Consider the following 20,239-nt stretch of genomic DNA (forward strand, 5'->3'; position numbering starts at 1 on the left):
TTTAGATATTTATTTTATGTTCTTGGACAGGTATATTTACACATATATATGATAAAGCATTGGAGAATAGGGATCCCTGACTACAATACTGCAAATGATAAGGATGTTTCATAGCATTGTAAACACTCAACATCATTTAATGTTATGGAGCATTTGAACAATATTCTGTGGGGTGGGGGTTTACATTTAGGCGGGCCGCGCATTTTCTGACTTGGCCAAGCTAGTAACATCGACAGTGCTCGATAAATCAGAAGAGGGAAACGTACGACAAAAACGTAAGAATTTTTAAACCATACAATGCAATAAAGAACAGAAAGAGAGTAAACTAAGTAGAAGTTAATGTTGTATTTTATCTACTTTTTTTTACTAAAGAAACTTAAAAGTGAAAGCAGAGCTACCAGCTGCATGTTGCGTTCACGGGCAGAATGACGCAGCACGAAAATAACCTGTGCACTAACCAACAGTCGTCTTTGTTCACAGACGATAGTAAAAATACTTGGCCTTGTTGTCAATATAACAGTGCGGTGATATTATTTCCTGATGTAAGCTATAAAAATGCACAAGACTGCATGTTCTGTAGCCTATGGCATAAATCAATTTCTAGAGTATAAACTTCCACATTGCTGTATGTTGGATATTGATTGCAAGAGATTGAACAGGATTCACGCTTTTTACTGTTTGTCAATGCAGAAAGAAAAAGACAAGACTGTTTTATTAGAAAGGTAAACATAGGAAACGCCTCTTAGACAAAACAAACGGTACATGCAGAATTACAGTGCATTCTTTGCACACTTTCTGGCGTTCCTGGACTTTGTCGGTCCACAGATTCTCATTTACATCACAACGATATCATCCCTTACAATGAAGCGCTTCACACCTTTCCCTTCAGTAGTGAAAGTCAAGATTCCCTTGAGAGCAATTCATCAGTATGAATCAACTTGTTATGCTTGACAAATTACAGCATGAATGTGTGCAGAGAACAGCGATGAGGCAGGCAGTTGCTGTAACAAACTGATAATAGAAAAATGTGCTTAAAGGTGCCATGTGTAAAAATTGAGGTAAAAATATCCCAAAAAATGACCTACACGCATCAAAAGAATGAGAAGAAATAAGGGCGATGATGTCATTAAAAAAATGTCAAGTTATAGTGCTGCAGAGATATCAACCTTAATTAGCATTAGCATTACATACTAGCCATGGCCCCGACAGGTGTCGTAATACCAGTTTCGGCCATGGGAGGCGATATGCGGGCAACATAACCACCAGCCAACCTGCAAATACACGAATAACTCGCACGGCTTGTGGGCGTTACTTGAAGCTGATGTCAATTAAACCGCGCTCGGAATCACAAATCAAATCCGATAAGGAAGGAGCCGAAACAGATGGTAAACATCGGCACTGCTTTCCATCGCTGGAAGACAACTGATGGACTTGAAAGAAATGACTTCGACTCCGAGCTTGCAACATTTCTTTTGGATTGGTAAGTAAGATGCTGTTAGTATTTCTCTAGAAGTTTGTTTTATATGTTTTCGTATTTTTTTTCGGGAAGTTATAACATAGAAATGTATCGAAGGTGTGTCGATAAAGTGCTAATGTTAGCGATGGCTAACCGTAGCTGCGTTTGATAGTAAGCTAGCTATAACTTACCCACAGATCCGCAATCCGGTTTTCACATGTTATCTACCCAAAGCCGTCTCAACCAAGCTGATGCTAAAATGTAACATTACCGAAGAAGCTTGAAATGTCTTCGATGATAATGAACCCGAGAGAGAGAGAGCGCCCCGGCCGCGCGCGCGCACTCACTCACTATATTCAGAGCGGTCATTTTTTGAAAGCACTGTGAAAAGAGTCAATTGCGTGTGTCTCACGGTGAATGCTTGAGAGTTGGCAGCTCTGGTTACGTTGGTTGGTGCTAGCTTGGTCAACATCAGCTGTCTGATGTTGACAGAATGCTGTCTGTCAAATTAATTTAATTCAAATAATGTGTATATACAACTCAAAATGTAATATGAACAAAACGAATATGAAACATTTTCACTGGTAAAGGTGAAGGGGAGTAGCTTGAAGATGTCAGTTTGCAAAAATCACTTGACATCACCCAACGTTCCTCTGGAGGCAAAAAAACGTCCTCTTAGGCTTCAGCTATGGCTCTAGGGTTGTTGTGAAGGTAGGGGCGGAGCATAGAGACTACGCCGTTTCTCGTTTGTTACTCTAGAGTAGACCAATTCACTTTATTGAGGCATACTGCCCCCATCTGGTATGGAATGTGGAGTATGACTTGATTTTTTTGCCAGACATTACACATGGCTCCTTTAATGTGTTATTGTGAATAACTTTTCTCCTTTTTTTTTTGCAAAGTACAAAAATGTTTTCAGGGATCATTCTCAGCCTCGCACTCTCACTGAATTTATGGTTCTGTGAGGTAGCATTAAGTGAGTGTATTTTTTTCTTCATTTAAATGAATTTATCTCATTTCGTATCAAAATATGAAATGTCTATATAAAAATGTCTTTATGTTTCATATTTTAGCAACTCAACAAGAAGCTCCATGTAATATTATGGATGAAACTAACGTCAACCCTGAGGTTGCAAAACTTCTGGGCAGAATTAAATATGTTGCTCGAAGCTGCAAAGAAATTCGTGAGAAGTATCATGTTAATGATGGTACAATCTTTTCTATTTATTTTTTGTGATCTTAAGCACCAAACTGCATTTATTTGATTCATGAATACTTCTCTTCGATCAGTTCTGTATTGGTGGCCTGTACTATCTGATCTCATCAAGAGGGGTCCTTTACCAGACGTTCTGTGATATGACCACTGCTGGCGGCGGCTGGACGCTGTGGTGGCCAGTGTTCATGAAAAACAACATGTATGGAAAGTGCACTGTTGGTGATCGCTGGTCTAGTCAACAGGGCAGCAACCCATACCGGCCTGATGGTGACGGGACATGGGCAAACAGAGTCACATTTGAGCTGCAGAAGCTGCTACAAGTGATGATTATATTACAATTTTTATGACATTATGGTTTTACAGCCATGGCTCAACATAAAGGATATTAAGACACTGGACTGACAATCAAATGATGTTTATCTAGAATCTGAAACAGAACAAAACTGCATTATATAAAGCACTATATAAATGAATCTGACTTGACTTGACAGAATCCTGGATATTTTGACATCGTGGCACAGGATGTGGCTGTGTGGCATGTTCCTAATAATAGTGAGCTGGAACACTGGACCACTGCCTCCATCCTGAGATACACTGAAAATCACTTTTAACCCTACATGGAGGAAACCTTTTCAATTTATTCAAGCATTAAACAAACTTTGACAACATTTTAAGTTTTGAAACATTGACAGACATTTTAGGCAAAGCTAAACGGATATTTATCTTCATTTTTACAGAAATTCCCTGTGAGGTTTGGAATTGGGACATGCATCGTTGATAATGGACCAGCGATTCCAATAGTGTATGATACTGGAAGTGCGATAACTACCGTAAATCTGTATGGTCCTTATCCAAGAGGTACAGCAATATATCTTCAAATATTTTTTAAAGAAAGTAGCTAAATTGATTGACAGTCGAAAATCTTTGTATTATTCAGTGATGCTATTACGACAAAGCCGTAATCACTTTTGTAAACCTGATTACAGATCATCATCAGATGATATAATTCTGTGAATTTCTTTTTAGGAATATTTGAGCCAGGATTCATCACTTCAGAGTCTTAAATACTGAAAAGGCAGCTATGGGCTATTTGTTCAGGTGTTAAACCAACTGGTGACGCAGCACGAGCAAACCTGTTAAAAATAATACATGGGTTTTTTTTTACAAACATTAATGAACAAAAATTGTGATATAATAATTCAGACAGACAATATTTCATGGTTAAGCTATAAAAATGAAAAGTGCATGTACAGTAAAATAAATCTACAGCACTTATGTTATTTGAAGAAATGCACATTGTGTTTCTAGTAATGTACTCATATTGTTGCAGTTCTGTATTGGTGGAGGTGGACACTTTCCTCAGGGCGTCCCTAGACAGTGTGGGGACTTTACAAGCTTCGACTGGGATGGCTATGGTGCTCATACAGGATGGAGTGCTTCCAAAGAGATAACTGAAGCAGCTGTACTTCTCTTTTATCGCTGACACTCTAACAAGTCTAAAATCTTCACTGAATAACACCTGAATGTTATATGCACAAAATATATTCCCATAACAATATATATCCTTTATCCTTTATCATTCAGTCTGTACTCTAAGATTTACATTTGCGTTCTTTGTGTTTGTGACTGATGGAAAAAAAATAACCTGTCAGATTAGCCATATATTGAGCCCTTTATATCTAACATACTTTAAACATACTTTCAGTGTTCATGCATTTCTTTTTACAAGTGTTCAAAAGTGGAACAAATGTATAATGTTTCAATAAAACAGTGGGCTGCCAATACTTAACAAGTCTACAAGTTACTTTGACAATATTTTATGAATACATTTGTGAAGATTTGCTCATAAATTTAAGCATTTAAGAGCTTGCATTCCTTGTAATTTATAAACACTCATTCTTTTTCCAAATTCTTTATTTAGATATTTATTTTATATTCTTGGACAGGTATATTTACACATATATGATAAAGCATTGGAGAATAGGGATCCCTGACTACAATACTGCAAATTATAAGGATGTTTCATAGCATTGTAAACACTCAACATCATTTAATATTATGGAGCGTTTGAACAATATTCTGGGGGGTGGGGGGTCTACATTTAGGCGGGCCGCGCATTTTCTGACTTGGCCAAGCTAGAAGCATCGACAGTGCTCGATAAATCAGAAGAGGGAAACGCACGACAAAAACGTAAGAATTTTTAAACCATACAATGCAATAAAGAACAGAAAGAGAGTAAACTAAGTAGAAGTTAATGTTGTATTTTATCTACTTTTTTTACTAAAGAAACTTAAAATTGAAAGCAGAGCTACCAGCTGCATGTTGCGTTCACGGGCAGAATGACGCAGCACGAAAATAACCTGTGCACTAACCAACAGTCGCCTTTGTTCACAAACGATAGTAAAAATACTTGGCCTTGTTGTCAATATAACAGTGCGGTAATATTATTTCCTGATGTAAGCTATAAAAATGCACAAGACTGCATGTTCTGTAGCCTATGGCATAAATCAATTTCTAGAGTATAAACTTCCACATTGCTGTTTGTTGGATATTGATTGCAAGAGATTGAACAGGATTCACGCTTTTTACTGTTTGTCGATGCAGAAAGAAAAAGACAAGACTGTTTTATTAGAAAGGTAAACATAGGAAACGCCTCTTAGACAAAAACAAAACGGTACATGCAGAATTACAGTGCATTCTTTGCACAATTTCTGGCGTTCCTGGACTTTGTCGGTCCACAGATTCTCATTTACATCACAACGATATCATCCCTTACAATGAAGCGCTTCACACCTTTCCCTTCAGTAGTGAAAGTCAAGATTCACTTGAGAGCAATTCATCAGTATGAATCAACTTGTTATGCTTGACAAATTACAGTATGACTGTGTGCAGAGAAACACGATTAGGCAGGCAGTTGCTGTAACAAACTGATTATAGAAAAATGTGCTTAATGTGTTATTGTGAATAACTTTTCTCCTTTTTTTTTTTTTTTTTTTGCAAAGTACAAAAATGTTTTCAGGGATCATTCTCAGCCTCGCACTTTCACTGAATTTATGGTTCTGTGAGGTAGCATTAAGTGAGTGTATTTTTTTCTTCATTTAAATGAATTTATCTAATTTCGTATCAAAATATATTACACTATCTCTTTATGTTTCATATTTTAGCAACTCAACAAGAAGCTCCATGTAATATTATGGATGAAACCAACGTCAACCCTGAGGTTGCAAAACTTCTGGGCAGAATTAAATATGTTGCTCGAAGCTGCAAAGAAATTCGTGAGAAGTATCATGTTAATGATGGTACAATCTTTTCTATTTATTTTTGCGATCTTAAGCACCAAACTGCGTTTATTTGATTCATGAATACTTCTCTTCGATCAGACGGCCTGTACTATCTGATCTCATCAAGAGGGGTCCTTTACCAGACGTTCTGTGATATGACCATTGCTGGCGGCGGCTGGACGCTGGTGGCCAGTGTTCATGAAAACAACATGTATGGAAAGGGCACTGTTGGTGATCGCTGGTCTAGTCAGCAGGGCAGCAACCCATACCGGCCTGATGGTGACGGGACATGGGCAAACAGAGTCACATTTGGAGCTGCAGAAGCTGCTACAAGTGATGATTATAAGGTATTTTTATGACATTAATGGTTTTACAGCCATGGCTCAACATAAAGGATATTAAGACACTGGACTGACAATCAAATGATGTTTATCTAGAATCTGAAACAGAACAAAACTGCATTATATAAAGCACTATATAAATGAATCTGACTTGACTTGACAGAATCCTGGATATTTTGACATCGTGGCACAGGATGTGGCTGTGTGGCATGTTCCTAATAATAGTGAGCTGGAACACTGGACCACTGCCTCCATCCTGAGATACCACACTGAAAATCACTTCTTAACCCTACATGGAGGAAACCTTTTCAATTTATTCAAGGTTAAACAAACTTTGACAACATTTTTAAGTTTGAAACATTGACAGACATATAGGCAAAGCTAAACGGATATTTATCTTCATTTTTACAGAAATTCCCTGTGAGGTTTGGAATTGGGACATGCATCGTTGATAATGGACCTGCGATTCCAATAGTGTATGATACTGGAAATACAATAACGACCGTAAATCTGTATGGTCCTTATCCAAGAGGTACAGCAATACATCTTCAAATATTTTTTAAAGAAAGTAGCTAAATTGATTGACAGTCATAAAATCTTTGTATTATTCAGTGATGCTATTATTTAAGCCATCATCACTTTTGTAATCTGATTACAGATCATCATCAATGATATATTCTGTGAATTTCTTTTTAGGAATATTTGAGCCAGGATTCATCACATTCAGAGTCTTAAATACTGAAAAGGCAGCTATGGCTATTTGTTCAGGTGTTAAACCAACTGGTTGTCACACCGAACATGTGAGTTAAAAATAATATGGGTTATTTTTAACAACATTAATGAACAAAAATTGTGATATAATAATTCAGACAGACAATATTTCATGGTTGTGTAAAAAATGAAAAGTGCATTTACAGTAAAATAAATCTACAGCACTTATGTTATTTGAAGAAATGCACATTGTGTTGCTAGTAATGTACTCATATTGTTGCAGTTCTGTATTGGTGGAGGTGGACACTTTCCAGAAGGTGTCCCTAGACAGTGTGGGGACTTTACAAGCTTCGACTGGGATGGCTATGGTGCTCATACAGGATGGAGTGCTTCCAAAGAGATAACTGAAGCAGCTGTACTTCTCTTTTATCGCTGACACTCTGACAAGTCTAAAATCTTCACTGAATAACACCTGAATGTTATATGCACAAAATGTATTTCATTACAATATATATCCTTTATCCTTTATCATTCAGTCTGTACTCTAAGAATACATTTGCGTTCTTTGTGTTTGTGACTGATGGAAAAAAATAACCTGTCAGATTAGCCATATATTGAGCCCTTTATATCTAACATACTTTAAACATACTTTCAGTGTTCATGCATTTCTTTTTACAAGTGTTCAAAAGTGGAACAAATGTATAATGTTTCAATAAAACAGTGGGCTGCCAATACTTATCAACAAGTCATTTTGACAATATTTTATGAATACATTTGTGAAGATTTGCTCATAAATTTAAGCATTTAAGAGCTAGCATTCCTAGTTATTTATAAACACTCATTCTTTTTCCAAATTCTTTATTTATATATTTATTTTATGTTCTTGGACAGGTATATTTACACATATATGATAAAGCATTGGAGAATAGGGATCCCTGACTACAATACTGCAAATGATAAGGATGTTTCATAGCATTGTAAACACTCAACATCATTTAATGTTATGGAGCATTTGAACAATATTCTAAATAATTGAAATGAATTAACCATCATCAGTCTGGATGACGTACTGTACAGTAAGCATACCCTTTCTCAAAGGCTACTTGTTGAGGTGTGAAGCATATTAGAGGATGTGCTGCTCAATCATGGTTTAAGTTTAACTGGGGCTGATGTCTCACTAGAGATACACTACAATGCCACAATCCTCTTGAAAGCAAACAATTGAAATTCTTGTAACAAAGATAACCTGTATATTTACAAAATTCAAGTTTGTATCACTACAATATAAAAAAAGTGCATCAATATTTAAAAAAACCTCAAATAGTGAATGTCCACCTCTATTGTTATTTGAGACTGAAGAATGAGCATACAGAAATACATAAAATGCTGATGTATAATTATTTAGAGTATTAGAGGAGAATAATTCTTTACAAAACTGTAGTAAAGTCCACAACAGTTCATTTTCTATTCAATAAATTATGGCCACTGCAAAAAACAGTTACATACTCCAGTGCCTAATATTACATGACATAATAATGACAGGCATTACAATAAAATGAGCTAACTTTTGCACTTTTGTTTCCTCCAAAATGTCCCTTTTTTCCAGATGTCCAAGAAGAAGCACCAGAAAACGTGACTTTTATAAAGTTACAGCCCTTTGAGGTTTCTCTTGTATATTTGCAGAGTCAGCCATTGGAATTGACCAAGGATCAAATGCAAATTACTGCGTTTCCAAAGACGTTGTGAAAAAAGCTTTTCTTTTTATATGCATCTTCTAAGTGTCTGTCAGAAGACATTTCCTCAACATGCCATCTGAGGGTTTTGATCTGGAGTGAGAAGTTAGATGGAGACCCAACTGCAGGGTCGGCTCAGTAAGCAGTGCAGGCATGGTGAGCGTCATTGCAGTGTTTTTTCATGGGTTGAACAACAGGTCGTCCAGTGCACAGAGCAAATCCCTCTCCTTTCTTCATTGCCTCAATTCCTGTTTTTCTCTCTTTCTTTCCTTTTTCTCTCTGTTTCAGAGACGTCTAATGTTGCTGTTGGTTGGTCCCTGAGATGTAGGCCTGTCTGAACCCTCATGAGCAGCCTGCGTTATCGCTCTTCCATCATCTTGCCATTAGCCTCATTCTCAGTTTCCTCATGCCTTTTCTGCCTTTGGAAAAACCCCAACTATTGGAATGAAAAAAATAATAATCAAGATTTACTCTGTCCAGCCTTAAATCCATCTATGCTTGCATGCATGCATCTGTGCATGCATAAAAAAATAAGGACACATTACCTTCCAAAGTGCCAAAATGAGAAGTGAGAGGAGGAGTAACAGGCCTCCAAGTGTGCTGCCTATGATAATCCAGATGGGAAACACGGTAATCTTCCTCTTTCCTGATCTCTAGGATTATCTAAAAAAAAAAAAAATACACACACGCATACAAAAGAAAGTTATAACAAGCTGTACTCCTTTACAAGAGATCTTCTTATAGCTGCTTGTGGTATGAATGTTGGGTTCCCAAGAGCTCTTTTCTCTGTATATCTTGGTACTGGTTTTCTTTTCTAAACAAGTTGTCACATCTCATGTTTCATCTGCTGCAGCTGAGTTCAGATTTCCTAATGTTAGTATTTATGCCTATTTTCTGTCCTGCCTACAGATGGCAGCACCACACAGAAATACAGAAGAGAACAGCACTGAAATGTGCTGCTGGTCCTTTCGGTCCCTTGGCTCCAGGTTCTTTTACTGTGGTGAAACACACACACAGTAGCTCACCAGAAGACACAATGATGTGTAAAGATAAGGTTCTGGCATGAGAAAACCAGTGCACGTGATTGTATGAAGTCAAATATCTAGTAATGTTTAAGGACGTTTATATTACATGCTTGTGTACAATTGTTCTTAACTCTTTCTGACAGATGAATGCAAACACATCATTTGTCAATGTTTTAGTCTCTCAAAATTGCCAAGGATGGAAAAGACAACAGCAACTCCTCATACTAACCAATCTTCACAAATTCAGTCTTTGATTTGTTTTTACCTAGTCTAAACATGTTGTCCAGCAATGTTTCTGTAACGTGGCTTCTGTAAATGCTGATGTGTATAGAGGGTGACTCACATGTCTGACCGGCCTCTCTTCAGGCAGAAAACATAGGGCTGGATGGGTTCAGTTCCACTGAGGCTGTCGTCACAAGCTCAAGGGTTTTGAACTTCAGCTGCCCGTGACAATAAAAACAGGTTTCAGTTTTTCTGACAGATGCTTGCTTCAGTGGATGTGAGAGAGTTGGAGAGAGCAAGCACTAAAAGTGAGAAACTAGAGAAGTGGTAGAAAAAAGCCACACTTGTAGCAAAATGTCGGACCTTACTGTAGATACAAAATATCAAACCAAGTGGACACTGCAAACAAATGATGCTTCACTCAAATTAAAATGTAACTTCACTTGGTAACATTTTAATTTGACAGTGCACTTCAGACATTTTACTAACTATAAGTGGCTTTGCAACTACATACTAACTACCAGTCATTAGAGCATTAGTAGACTGTCTGATGTAGAATATTAGTAGACTGACTTTTGATGGTTACTTGCACCATCTTTTTGTTTGATTGTAAGTAACTTTTTCAATATGTCAACTGATTCTACTAACCCTAACCTAACAGTCTACTTATACTCTGAGTTAGTTAACATGTACAGTAGTTGCAAAGTTAGTTATAGTTATAGATGTCTAAAGTGGAATATCAAATGTGTAACCCCTTCTCTTTTTGAGCCATATTAACTATGGACATGTTTTATTAATATTTGACAACCACAAATTATACAAATAATATTTCTTACTTTCAAACAATATATCTATTGTCTAAGCAAAACTTGTTTCACTTAAGTGATTTTTTTCCCCTTTAAAACAAAATGCCACCTGCTTTGTCTTTTTACTGCAGACATTTAACATTTTGGGTGTGGATTAAGTGTCCAAATTACTTTCTGGTTGTCACTGTAAATTCAAAGCATGCGTTTTTTTGTTTGTTTGTTTTTGTGCGAGAGAAAAAAGGAATGAAAAAAAAAGTACAAAATGTAAACAAAACCGGATTTTATTATGTCTACATGTACTGCATGACTTGTCTCTAATTACTGGTCTGATCTTAGGTTTGCATTGGTTTTGAGAGATCCTCCTCTCGACCAAAGCCTTCATGTTGTGTGCGAACACTGTGCCCTGATTACAAGTTCTTTTCCACATTATACTTCAGCTTCATCAGATTGTTTTATTGCAAAGTCACAGCTACTCACCGCATGCAGTGAATCAGTTCGGAGGGATCCACCGATTCTCACGCTGACGTCTCTGTAGGAAGGCAGGTTGACGGTACACTGCACTGGCACCGTCAGGGTGTTGGAGTAGTTCTGTGCAAACGAGCAAGGAACAGTTTTCTCACAAACAGACAGTCTTACTGATGAAACCCAGCTGCTTGTGGTGGGAATCTGATGTGCATTAGAGTTGCATTACAAATCTCCCTACCTCAGACATACAAGAATCTTCAAAAACACAATAACATTTCTAGAATTGGTTGAAGATGAACTAGATTTACCAATAATTTATGACACAATTCATTAAACTCAAGTGGCTTTATTCAGAGAGTACAAAACCAACTATTTTGCAGAGAAGTGCTTTGCTGTTACACATTAAATCATCATCTCATATCTGAAAGCCCCTAAATCAGGCAAACTATAAAGCAACATAACAACACAAGCCAGACTTTTATGAAGTGCTAAAGTGCAAGTCTGAAATGTGGCACACATAGTGTCTGTGATAACAAGCAGACACTCTAAGCCTGTGCAGATAGGGTCTTACCAGTCGTGATGTTCGTGAGAGGTCCTCCGGAGACGCCCGACTGTGTGCCACATGCTGAGGAGGGATACAATGACTTCCACCTACCTGATGGAAAAAGGCACAAAGCACTTATAATACAAAAAAGAATCAAATCACTATTAATGTCATTCCTGTATGTCAAACAGTAGAGCGTGACGCTAGCAATGCCAAGGAAATGGGTTCTACTCCCAGAGAATGCATGAACTGATAAACCGTATGCAGTAAGTCACTTTAAAAGCTTCTGCCAAATGCATAAATTTAACTGTAAATAACACCCTTTAAAACTATTTGAATAATTAGAATATTTAGATTTGAATATTTAGACGTATGCAGCTGACAAATGAAAAACAAAAATGTGTTTTAAAATCGGCTTTGAAATATAAAACACAGGGCCGGAGTGGAGTTTTCCTGCATTATACCGGCTCACTTTAGTTCATGACCTATTTAAATAATGTTATTAAAACCTCAGTATATAGGCCTACGTCTGCAATAGTGGACTGTTCCCTACAGCCTTGTAATTCATTGTATTTTTGCTCGCATATCTCAACAACTGATGTTATTTAGCAAGGTGCCTCTGTCATGGGAGTCAAAAAGATAATAGCGTCATCGTTAGGGTTGCCATTAACTTCAGAAATGGAAAAATAAGGTACAGAGTAAGGGAAGCTCAAAATATTTGTGCTGTACCATAATGTCTGCCTAAAAAGTTCTCAGAAATAGTAAAATGTGTTTTGCTTAACCTATTTATGTACAATTATTCTAAAAAAGTTTATGTTAATGTCATCAAAAAAAAAAAAAAAGACCGGCCCACGGGAATTCTCGGTCCTCCGTTAGCCAATCTGGGCCTGATAAAACATGTTTGACATCATCCAGATGGATGTTATCATAGTTTGAAGTTAAAAAAATTTAAATCTCTCAAGTCAAATCTGCAAAAATGGCTCTGACTTTCGGCAACTAGCACTGAACTCATGCCAGACTGAAAAAGCCATCGCTGTGTATTCCAGCCTTTATAAATATTTTTGGAAATCTGATGGCAAATTGTAATAACAGTAGAGTAAAACTACAAAGTCTAGTTGTGTCCTCCCTCACCTGGTCAATATGGAAATCTCTGATCTGCAGGAGTTGATTGCCATTTTTCGTGACCTCGGGGATTGCAATGTACAGTTGCAAATCTTGGATTGGAAAATAAACCACAGGTTCTGGATCTGTGATGCATAGAGAAAACATGTTTGGTTTTGTTGGAAACATGAGCGCCCTCCTCTCTTTAGTTATAGATAGCAAGGAAGTGGACCTCACCTGAAAGTGTAAAGTTGAATGGAGGGTTGAAATCACTAGGTTCCTCTAGAGAGAGGTCCGGTTTAAGCTCATATCGGGTTTGGGTAAAAATCCTGAGAGAATTCAAAGTGTATTGTAACTATTACACACTTCCACAATCACACATGTATTGATTAGAGCATTCAAACAAAAACATATCTCACCTTGTGAAGAGCCGATCAGCTTCATATTTCAGAGTGTAGGAAATGTCATTAATGTTATCGTGTAGGGACAACTTCCTCACCCTCACTGCAGAGACATAGAATAGGCATGAGAAAACTCCAGGGCAGGATTCACATGGCGCAAATAGTGACACTTGGCTGCATATATCAGTAGTTTAACATTCCAGCTCAGGCATCATCCTGTGTTCCAGGATCCTTTCCCTCAGAGTGTATAACATTCCAAACCATCAGCCAATGTTGCTAGGACACTTTAATGAGACCACATCTAGCAGATTTCATGTGTAAAGTCATCCAGTGATCAATGGTAATTTTATTGTTGTTTGTTGTTTGTGCTCCACAGGACAAAAATGTGCTCCAACAAATTTTTTACTGAATTAAGCAAATCATTTGTCTGAAATGGAATTTTCTTCTTGGATTTCTTCTGAATCTTATAATAATGTTTTTTAATCATAAGATTTAAAATAATCAAATCAAATTCAAAGTGTTTTCGTTTCATCTATATTCTTAATTGCATTGTACACACATTTTTTTATATCCAAACATTTACCACAATCTCAGACAAAGCATGTCATACCTGGTAACCTCCAACATGATCTTTACGTGAATCCAGACAGCACAGAGTTACTGAATTCAAATTCCAAACGAAATGTTACCTGGGGAGTGAGAAAATAGAGTAATGTTTAATCAAAGTGTTTTGTCACGTCCTTATAATGTAGTGTTTTCTTTCATCCATTCTAACTTCACACGCATGGCTCACAAAAATGAGCTCATCCCTACATTTTGGATCCCTCGCTCCAGAATTCAAATTTATACCCTGATCAACATCCAAACTTACATTTTTTAAAGCCGAACCAATATTTCCAGGGAAAATCAGCCTGTCTGGATATACAAGAATGACCCAAACAGGCCAAGGGACCCTTTACGGCTAGTCTTGCCTCTAGCCCTTTTTCTACTAGACCAGTAACATCATTTGTGTGGAAGAAGGGCTTCATCCACTGCCGCTGGCTGTTTTCGCTGAGCAGGTCTAACCACCACATGAGGTATTTAACTTCCATATCCTGTATATACATCTCTTCATAGTGACAAAAACACAGATACAGATGATATGGCAGGACTCTCCCAGTGAACATCTGCTGCCAGTTCATGGAGCAACGGCTCTTAGCCACCACTTCAGAGGTAATCCAAGTCTCCATGCAGTTTACAAAAATGAATGCTTGTCTTTTCTTTGTTGTTTGATACTTGATAATATACTGTAAGTCTGATCAATTGAAATCATTCATCTTTGTGTCATTCCAAAATTGTTGGACTTTATTTCTAAAAGAAGATAATTTGAAGAATGTTTCAACTGTTCCTCAATACAATGAAAGATCAGCTCAGAGAGGTCTTAAACAACATGGTACCCAAAATAATAAATATTGTCTTTTGCATTTGGCAGAAAAAGAAAAGTCATACAGGTTTGGAATGACATGTAAACAATGACAGAAATGTTCAATTTTGGGTGAACTGATCCCTTTAAAGCACAAGAGCTGGCTTTTATTTTTATTCTTGCTTAGAGAAATGGAATCATTTGGAACACAGATATACTACGTGTTCAACCTCTTTATTCCCCCTTGGCAAGTAGTGGCACAAAGCAGCATGGGAAAATCCCTTTTATGTTCTCTCCTCCTTTTATTCCACTTTCGCCCCATCACATACTGTTCTGAGCTTGAACCAGGCTCCCAAGTGGGCCAATAAAATCTCTCCTGTCGCCACAAGTGTAGTAGCTCCAATGACCCCAAAACCTCAATGAAAATGAATCAGGACTCTGTGCGAAGCGGACTGACCATTTTCCTATCAAAGCATTGCCCTAGCCCAGGACAGAATTAATGGGGTCCAAGCCATGGGATTGAATTGGCTTTGCTCTGTATGGACGTAGTAAACCGTAATCGGTAACAGTATTCTTGCATTTACAATTCTTGCCTCATGTTTTCTTTTTCTGGAGATGCCCGAACACAAGCCTTACGGGTCAGCAGAAAACAGGGACACTAAGTGATTCATTCTGTAACGTCCAGGGTGCTGTATTGACCTTGTGGAGTATGTGTTTATGCCCCGTGAACAGCCAGACGTTAAAGACTTGGTATTTCTGTGATCGAGCATGACAGTTTCCGCAGATGGGTAATCTGTGTATATAGTCTCTATAACTTGTTTGACTGTGTGTTCCAATATGTTGGTGTAAGCCAAGCTTTCTAGAGCACAAACGGCTATATAACTCCTTCAATCATTGTTCATTTTATTCATGGCTAGTGCCGTCTCTCTTAGAGTAACCTCTAAATGTCCAGTGTTGCTGAACATGGCAAATAAAACATTCATTCAAGGATTATACAGTACCTACTGTAATTGCTGCATATATGATAATAAACAGTGTGACATCGGCGGAGTTCAGGTATTGCGAAAAGCCTTAGTTATAAAATACATTTGTGCCTGGCTCACGGCTACCTGAAAAAACATCTCACCAACCATTATTTTAGACATATTTAGGAAATAATGACCACGGTGGTTGAGATGCCACCACTAGGAAAGCCCGTACATGCTATATTTCATTTATCCATTTCTGCAGGATGCCATTCAATAATCAAAATGATGACATTAATTGCTAAAAAGCTTTCTGTTTCTAATAACGCTCTTCTTTTAAACTTTCGTTCTCAAAGAAATCCTATGTTTTAAGCAGCACAACTTTTTTCAACATGTGGCATTCATCCATGTGACACTGAAGACTGAGAACTGGGCTTCTGAAAATTTACTTGGCCCATGGGGAAATTAAAAAGTCCTTTTAAATTTATATAACAAAACCGTTATTTTCAATTGTAATAATATTTCACAAAGCGGGTGTTTTTTTTCTTTTAATTTTTAAAAAAATAAAGGGGGCCTTTTTTAAGCTTTAAAAAAAGTTGGGAATGGGAACCCCCCTGTGGGCTTTGCTCTCATAAGGGTGGGACTAAAATTGCAAGATTTCTCCTATTTTCGCCTGTTTTCCACTGCGGGGTCTATATTTTTCAAGTTTAAACCTTGAATAGAAAAAGAAACAGCCTGATTTCCCTTTAAAATTTACAAAACTATCACCCGATTCATTCCACAAAGGTCATTTGTAAACAATCAGACGAAGAAGGGGCAAGGGAAAAAATCAACCCACCATCCCTTTTCAGTACAACAAACCCAAATAAAACCCCCCCGGTGATGTTTTCCTTTCCCTTTAAGCTGGGAGAACCCAGGTTGGAGTGTTAGTGATTTAAACAGCCCTATGCATTCTCCCCTCCGGGTTTTCCCGACCCTCCCCTACAACCACCCCTTCCTGGACCCTCTATAGCGTTTCAGAAACTGCTGGCGCTTTACTCCGACATAATAGACTGCCCGCTCGAAAAGGGCCCGGGGACAGAACTGCCTGGAAGAAGAGGGGAAAGACATTTTTAAATAATTTTTTTAGCCTACGTGTGGGGCTTTTGTCCCTTTCTTTCGATCCATTAATCCCTTTTGAATTTGGGAACCCCCAAATCTGGAACCCAGTGGTTCTTCGTCACAAACCCCTTTCCAAAAAGGGGAAACCCGGAAAAAATAATTTCGCACACATGTACTGTTACTTTCAGCAAATTCATCTTAATTCAAGGGTTGTTTAAAGTTGGGTTTAAAAAAAGATATACCCGGGGAAAAAATGATTTTTTTCTTTGACCTAAAAACACCCCTGTGTTTTTACTGATCGGCCAGCTATCATCCAGGGAAATGGGCCTTGACCGTTCCATAGCCCGGTTTTTACAGTGAAATAATGGGGCCCGGATAGTCCCGTAGTCTCCTGTATCCAAAATTTCAATTAAAAAATTCCCAAACTAAATATTGGCTATAAAAGATTAAACCCCCGGGGGGGGGAAAAAAAAAAAAATAATCTGTTTTTGTAATACTAGAAAGTTAACTTTTTTAAAAATAGGAAAGGGCTGCTATTGCCAAAAGGAAAATCTCAAAATAAAATAATTAACCCAAAAAAAATGATTTTTTCATTGTAGATTATTTTCATTTTCAATGGTTTTAATATGACACTTGGGGACCTAAAGGTGAGAGCTAACCAAAGAAAGTGGAAGTAATGTGGTCACACTTTCCTCTCCAGGAAACGTGTGAGATTCTGTGGCTGTTGGGGAGCTGGGGCTCAAACACCGTCGGGGTTTTAAGCGCTTCTCCTCAAAGAAAACATTGAGCTAAAGCTGGGAAATGGAAAAGGGAAAAGAATTTTAACCCAACCCGTAAAATTTTATCATTTTTTCATTTTTTCATATTTTCTAAAAATTTTGTTACTTAAACACTTTTTTCATTATTTTTCAAATTTAAAGGGCCCGCAATGTGTTGGTAAAATAAAAATTTCCAAACAAAAATTTTTAAATTGGGAATAAAAAAAAAAAAAAGAAAAAAAAAAATTTTCTAAAAAAAAAGAATTTTTTTCTCCCCAAGGCTGCATTTCTTTTATCAAAAAACAGTAAAACAGTAATGTTAAAGAAAAAATTTTCAATTTAAAATAAAAAACTAATTATTTTTTAAAAAAAAAGTTCAGTATTCTTTGCAAAAGAACTTTTTAAAAAAAGACAAACTATTTAAAAAAAAATCTCTTTGTGAAAATTATTAATCTCTTTCGGTCCCCGTTTGATAAATTTAAAAGCTCCTTGCAGAATAAAACTTCTTCCTTAAAATAAATCTCACTGGCCCCCCCCCAAATTTTTTAATGGTAGTGTGCTCATTATTTTTAAATCATGGTTTTATCATTTTTACACGGGGGGGGGGGATTGTTATAACCAAATGAAAAATGGGAAAACATCAACTTTATGGGCCCTTTGGGTTTGGGCTAATATGGGTCTACAGGTGGGCTCAGACAGATTTAAGAGACTCTAGAGGTGAAAATTTAGGGTACTCAGGGATCTGAGAGCAAATTTGGGGGTTTTTGGGGGCCTTAAAAACATAAAATCAAATCTAAGGCAAAACCCTTTTTAAAAGGGCTGGAAAGTCGGGAGGAAAGTTCGGGTACCGTCAAGGGTCAAACCTGAGTTTGGGTAAAAGCAATTTGAACCTTGTTCAGGGCTGAAAAAACCTATAAAAAAACTTTTTTTTAAACTCTAAATTTTTAAAAATGTGTACCCAAAAAACCCCACTTTAAAAAATTAAAAATATTCCTAACCCTCCCATTGAGGAAATTAGATCCCAAAAAAAAATATAAAAGCCTTCTTTGTAAATTGGGCCCAGAAGTCCATCCCCCCGGGTGACCCTAAAACTAAAAGATGTCTCTCCTTAACCATTACCCTTTGGTTTTTACACCCGGGGAAAATTTGTGGGGGAGATGCTCTGGGGTCAAAGAAATTTTAAATAAAAAAAGTTGGCTTTCTCTCTGGGGCCCACCGTTACACAGGAACCGACCTTTTAGCACATGTACATTTTTTCCAAAAAAAAAACCCATGATGGTCCCCAAGGCCTTAGTCAAAATGCAAAGTTTCAAAACCCCAACTAGCCTGTCCCCGAGGGAAATGGGAATTTTTAAAGCAACAGGAGTCCAGTTTTGCCCCGTATTGCTTCTACTTTTGTGGGTTTTTGCACAGAACCCCTTAATTTGTAGGGGGATAAAAAACCCCCCTTTATAAACTAAAAAATATCCCCGCGGCCCTTTTGGCCCCAAGATCTTGTCTTTGTTTTTAGAGACTTTTTTGCTTCCCCAAAAAGAAATTCCCAAGCTAAAAAACTTTTTTTTACTAATTTTTCTTTTTGTTATTTTGCCCAAATCATCCCTACAAAGTGCCTTTCTTTACTTTTAAATTTTCCAAAACTTTGGGTAAAAGGGTTTTTTTTTTCCAAATCCCAAGGGAAATCTTTAATCAACAAAGCAACAAATGAAAGATCAAGAGATTAGTGTATGCTGAACAATTCATCACTACTGATTACATCTTTTTCATGCTAATACGTGGCATATTTAGCAGGGAAACCTTAACTGAACTACACTGGATAAGCAGCTGGTCTTGTGGTATGTAAACCTCGCCAGCTGTCAACTGTTTAGCTTTAATGATACTGTAACCAAGAGATACTCAATGTGAGCTATATGATAAGAGGAAACGGCTGCTTTCAAAGCACTTTCATAACTTCCGTTCTCCAAACAATTTTTAGTATAGAGTGTTTTGGATTGCAACAGTTCTTTGGTCAAAGGGTGAAAGCCAAGCTTGGCTGTTGCAATCCAGCAGTTCAACTGATGTAGTCGTTTCACAAAAATCATTTTATTTACATAATAAGTTCATAATGAGCACAGATTTCATAAATGAGCAACAATCTAAAGAGATTAAACTTTTTATATACCAATTTATATGTCTTCAGAAAGACTCAGAAAACATAAAATTTCAGTATTTTTTATTTATTTACATTGGTATTTGAAAAAAAATAAAATAGGGCTGTCAAACGATTAATCGCAATTAATCGCATCCAAAATAAAAGTTTTTGTTTGCATAATATATGAGTGTGTACTGTGTATATTTATTATGTATATATAAATACAAACACATGCATGTATATATTTAAGGAAAATATGTTACGTTTATATATTAAATATATTTATGTATAATAAAAAAAAAAATATATATATAAATATATACGTAAATATTTTCAAAATATATATACTGTATGTGTGTAATATTATATAAACAAAAATAAATAAACACAGTATCACGTAAATATAATGTAAACAAAAACGGATAGAGATTAATAAAAGCCATTGAGTATTGTTTGAAACTGCTTTTTCAGCATATATAAAAAGCAGCCTACCACTGCCACTGCTTGAGGCTCTGATAGGAGTCGAGGCTGTGATGACCAGACATACAGCCTTAGCTGACATGCAGGTCACATACTTTCCCTC

At 36.9% G+C, this 20,239-nt stretch overlaps 2 protein-coding genes and 2 long non-coding RNA genes across 4 annotated transcripts in view; 2 read left to right on the plus strand and 2 right to left on the minus strand.

The window, feature by feature from the left end:
- Positions 1-163: 163 nt before the first annotated feature.
- On the plus strand, positions 164-2,664 carry LOC109092770. The gene is made up of 3 exons (XR_006155180.1): positions 164-275; positions 2,359-2,432; positions 2,530-2,664. It is a non-coding gene; the product is annotated as an uncharacterized LOC109092770 (long non-coding RNA).
- A 2,087-nt stretch (positions 2,665-4,751) lies between these two features.
- Positions 4,752-7,739, plus strand: LOC109092771 (intelectin-like). Its single transcript, XM_042727718.1, has 8 exons — positions 4,752-4,862; positions 5,675-5,748; positions 5,837-5,971; positions 6,053-6,300; positions 6,458-6,616; positions 6,706-6,826; positions 6,991-7,094; positions 7,289-7,739. The coding sequence occupies exons 2-8, from the start codon at positions 5,682-5,684 to the stop codon at positions 7,439-7,441; spliced, it is 987 nt and encodes a 328-aa protein (XP_042583652.1). The 5' UTR covers positions 4,752-4,862; positions 5,675-5,681; the 3' UTR covers positions 7,442-7,739.
- A 1,276-nt stretch (positions 7,740-9,015) lies between these two features.
- LOC109093318 (integrin alpha-11-like) overlaps positions 9,016-20,239 on the minus strand; it is a 69,221-nt gene continuing 57,997 nt past the window's right edge. Inside the window, exon 30 of the mRNA XM_042727714.1 lies at positions 9,016-9,174. Coding sequence (XP_042583648.1) covers positions 9,097-9,174 — 78 coding nt within the window. The 3' untranslated portion in view covers positions 9,016-9,096. The remainder of the gene's footprint in view (positions 9,175-20,239) is intronic.
- On the minus strand, positions 10,137-13,031 carry LOC122137969. Its single transcript, XR_006155181.1, has 4 exons — positions 12,932-13,031; positions 11,828-11,911; positions 11,269-11,379; positions 10,137-10,203 (listed from the first exon to the last, which is right to left on the minus strand). It is a non-coding gene; the product is annotated as an uncharacterized LOC122137969 (long non-coding RNA).

The sequence above is a fragment of the Cyprinus carpio genome, chromosome B7 (assembly GCF_018340385.1).
Source record: "Cyprinus carpio isolate SPL01 chromosome B7, ASM1834038v1, whole genome shotgun sequence".
In the NCBI taxonomy this organism is placed as follows: Eukaryota; Metazoa; Chordata; class Actinopteri; order Cypriniformes; family Cyprinidae; genus Cyprinus; species Cyprinus carpio.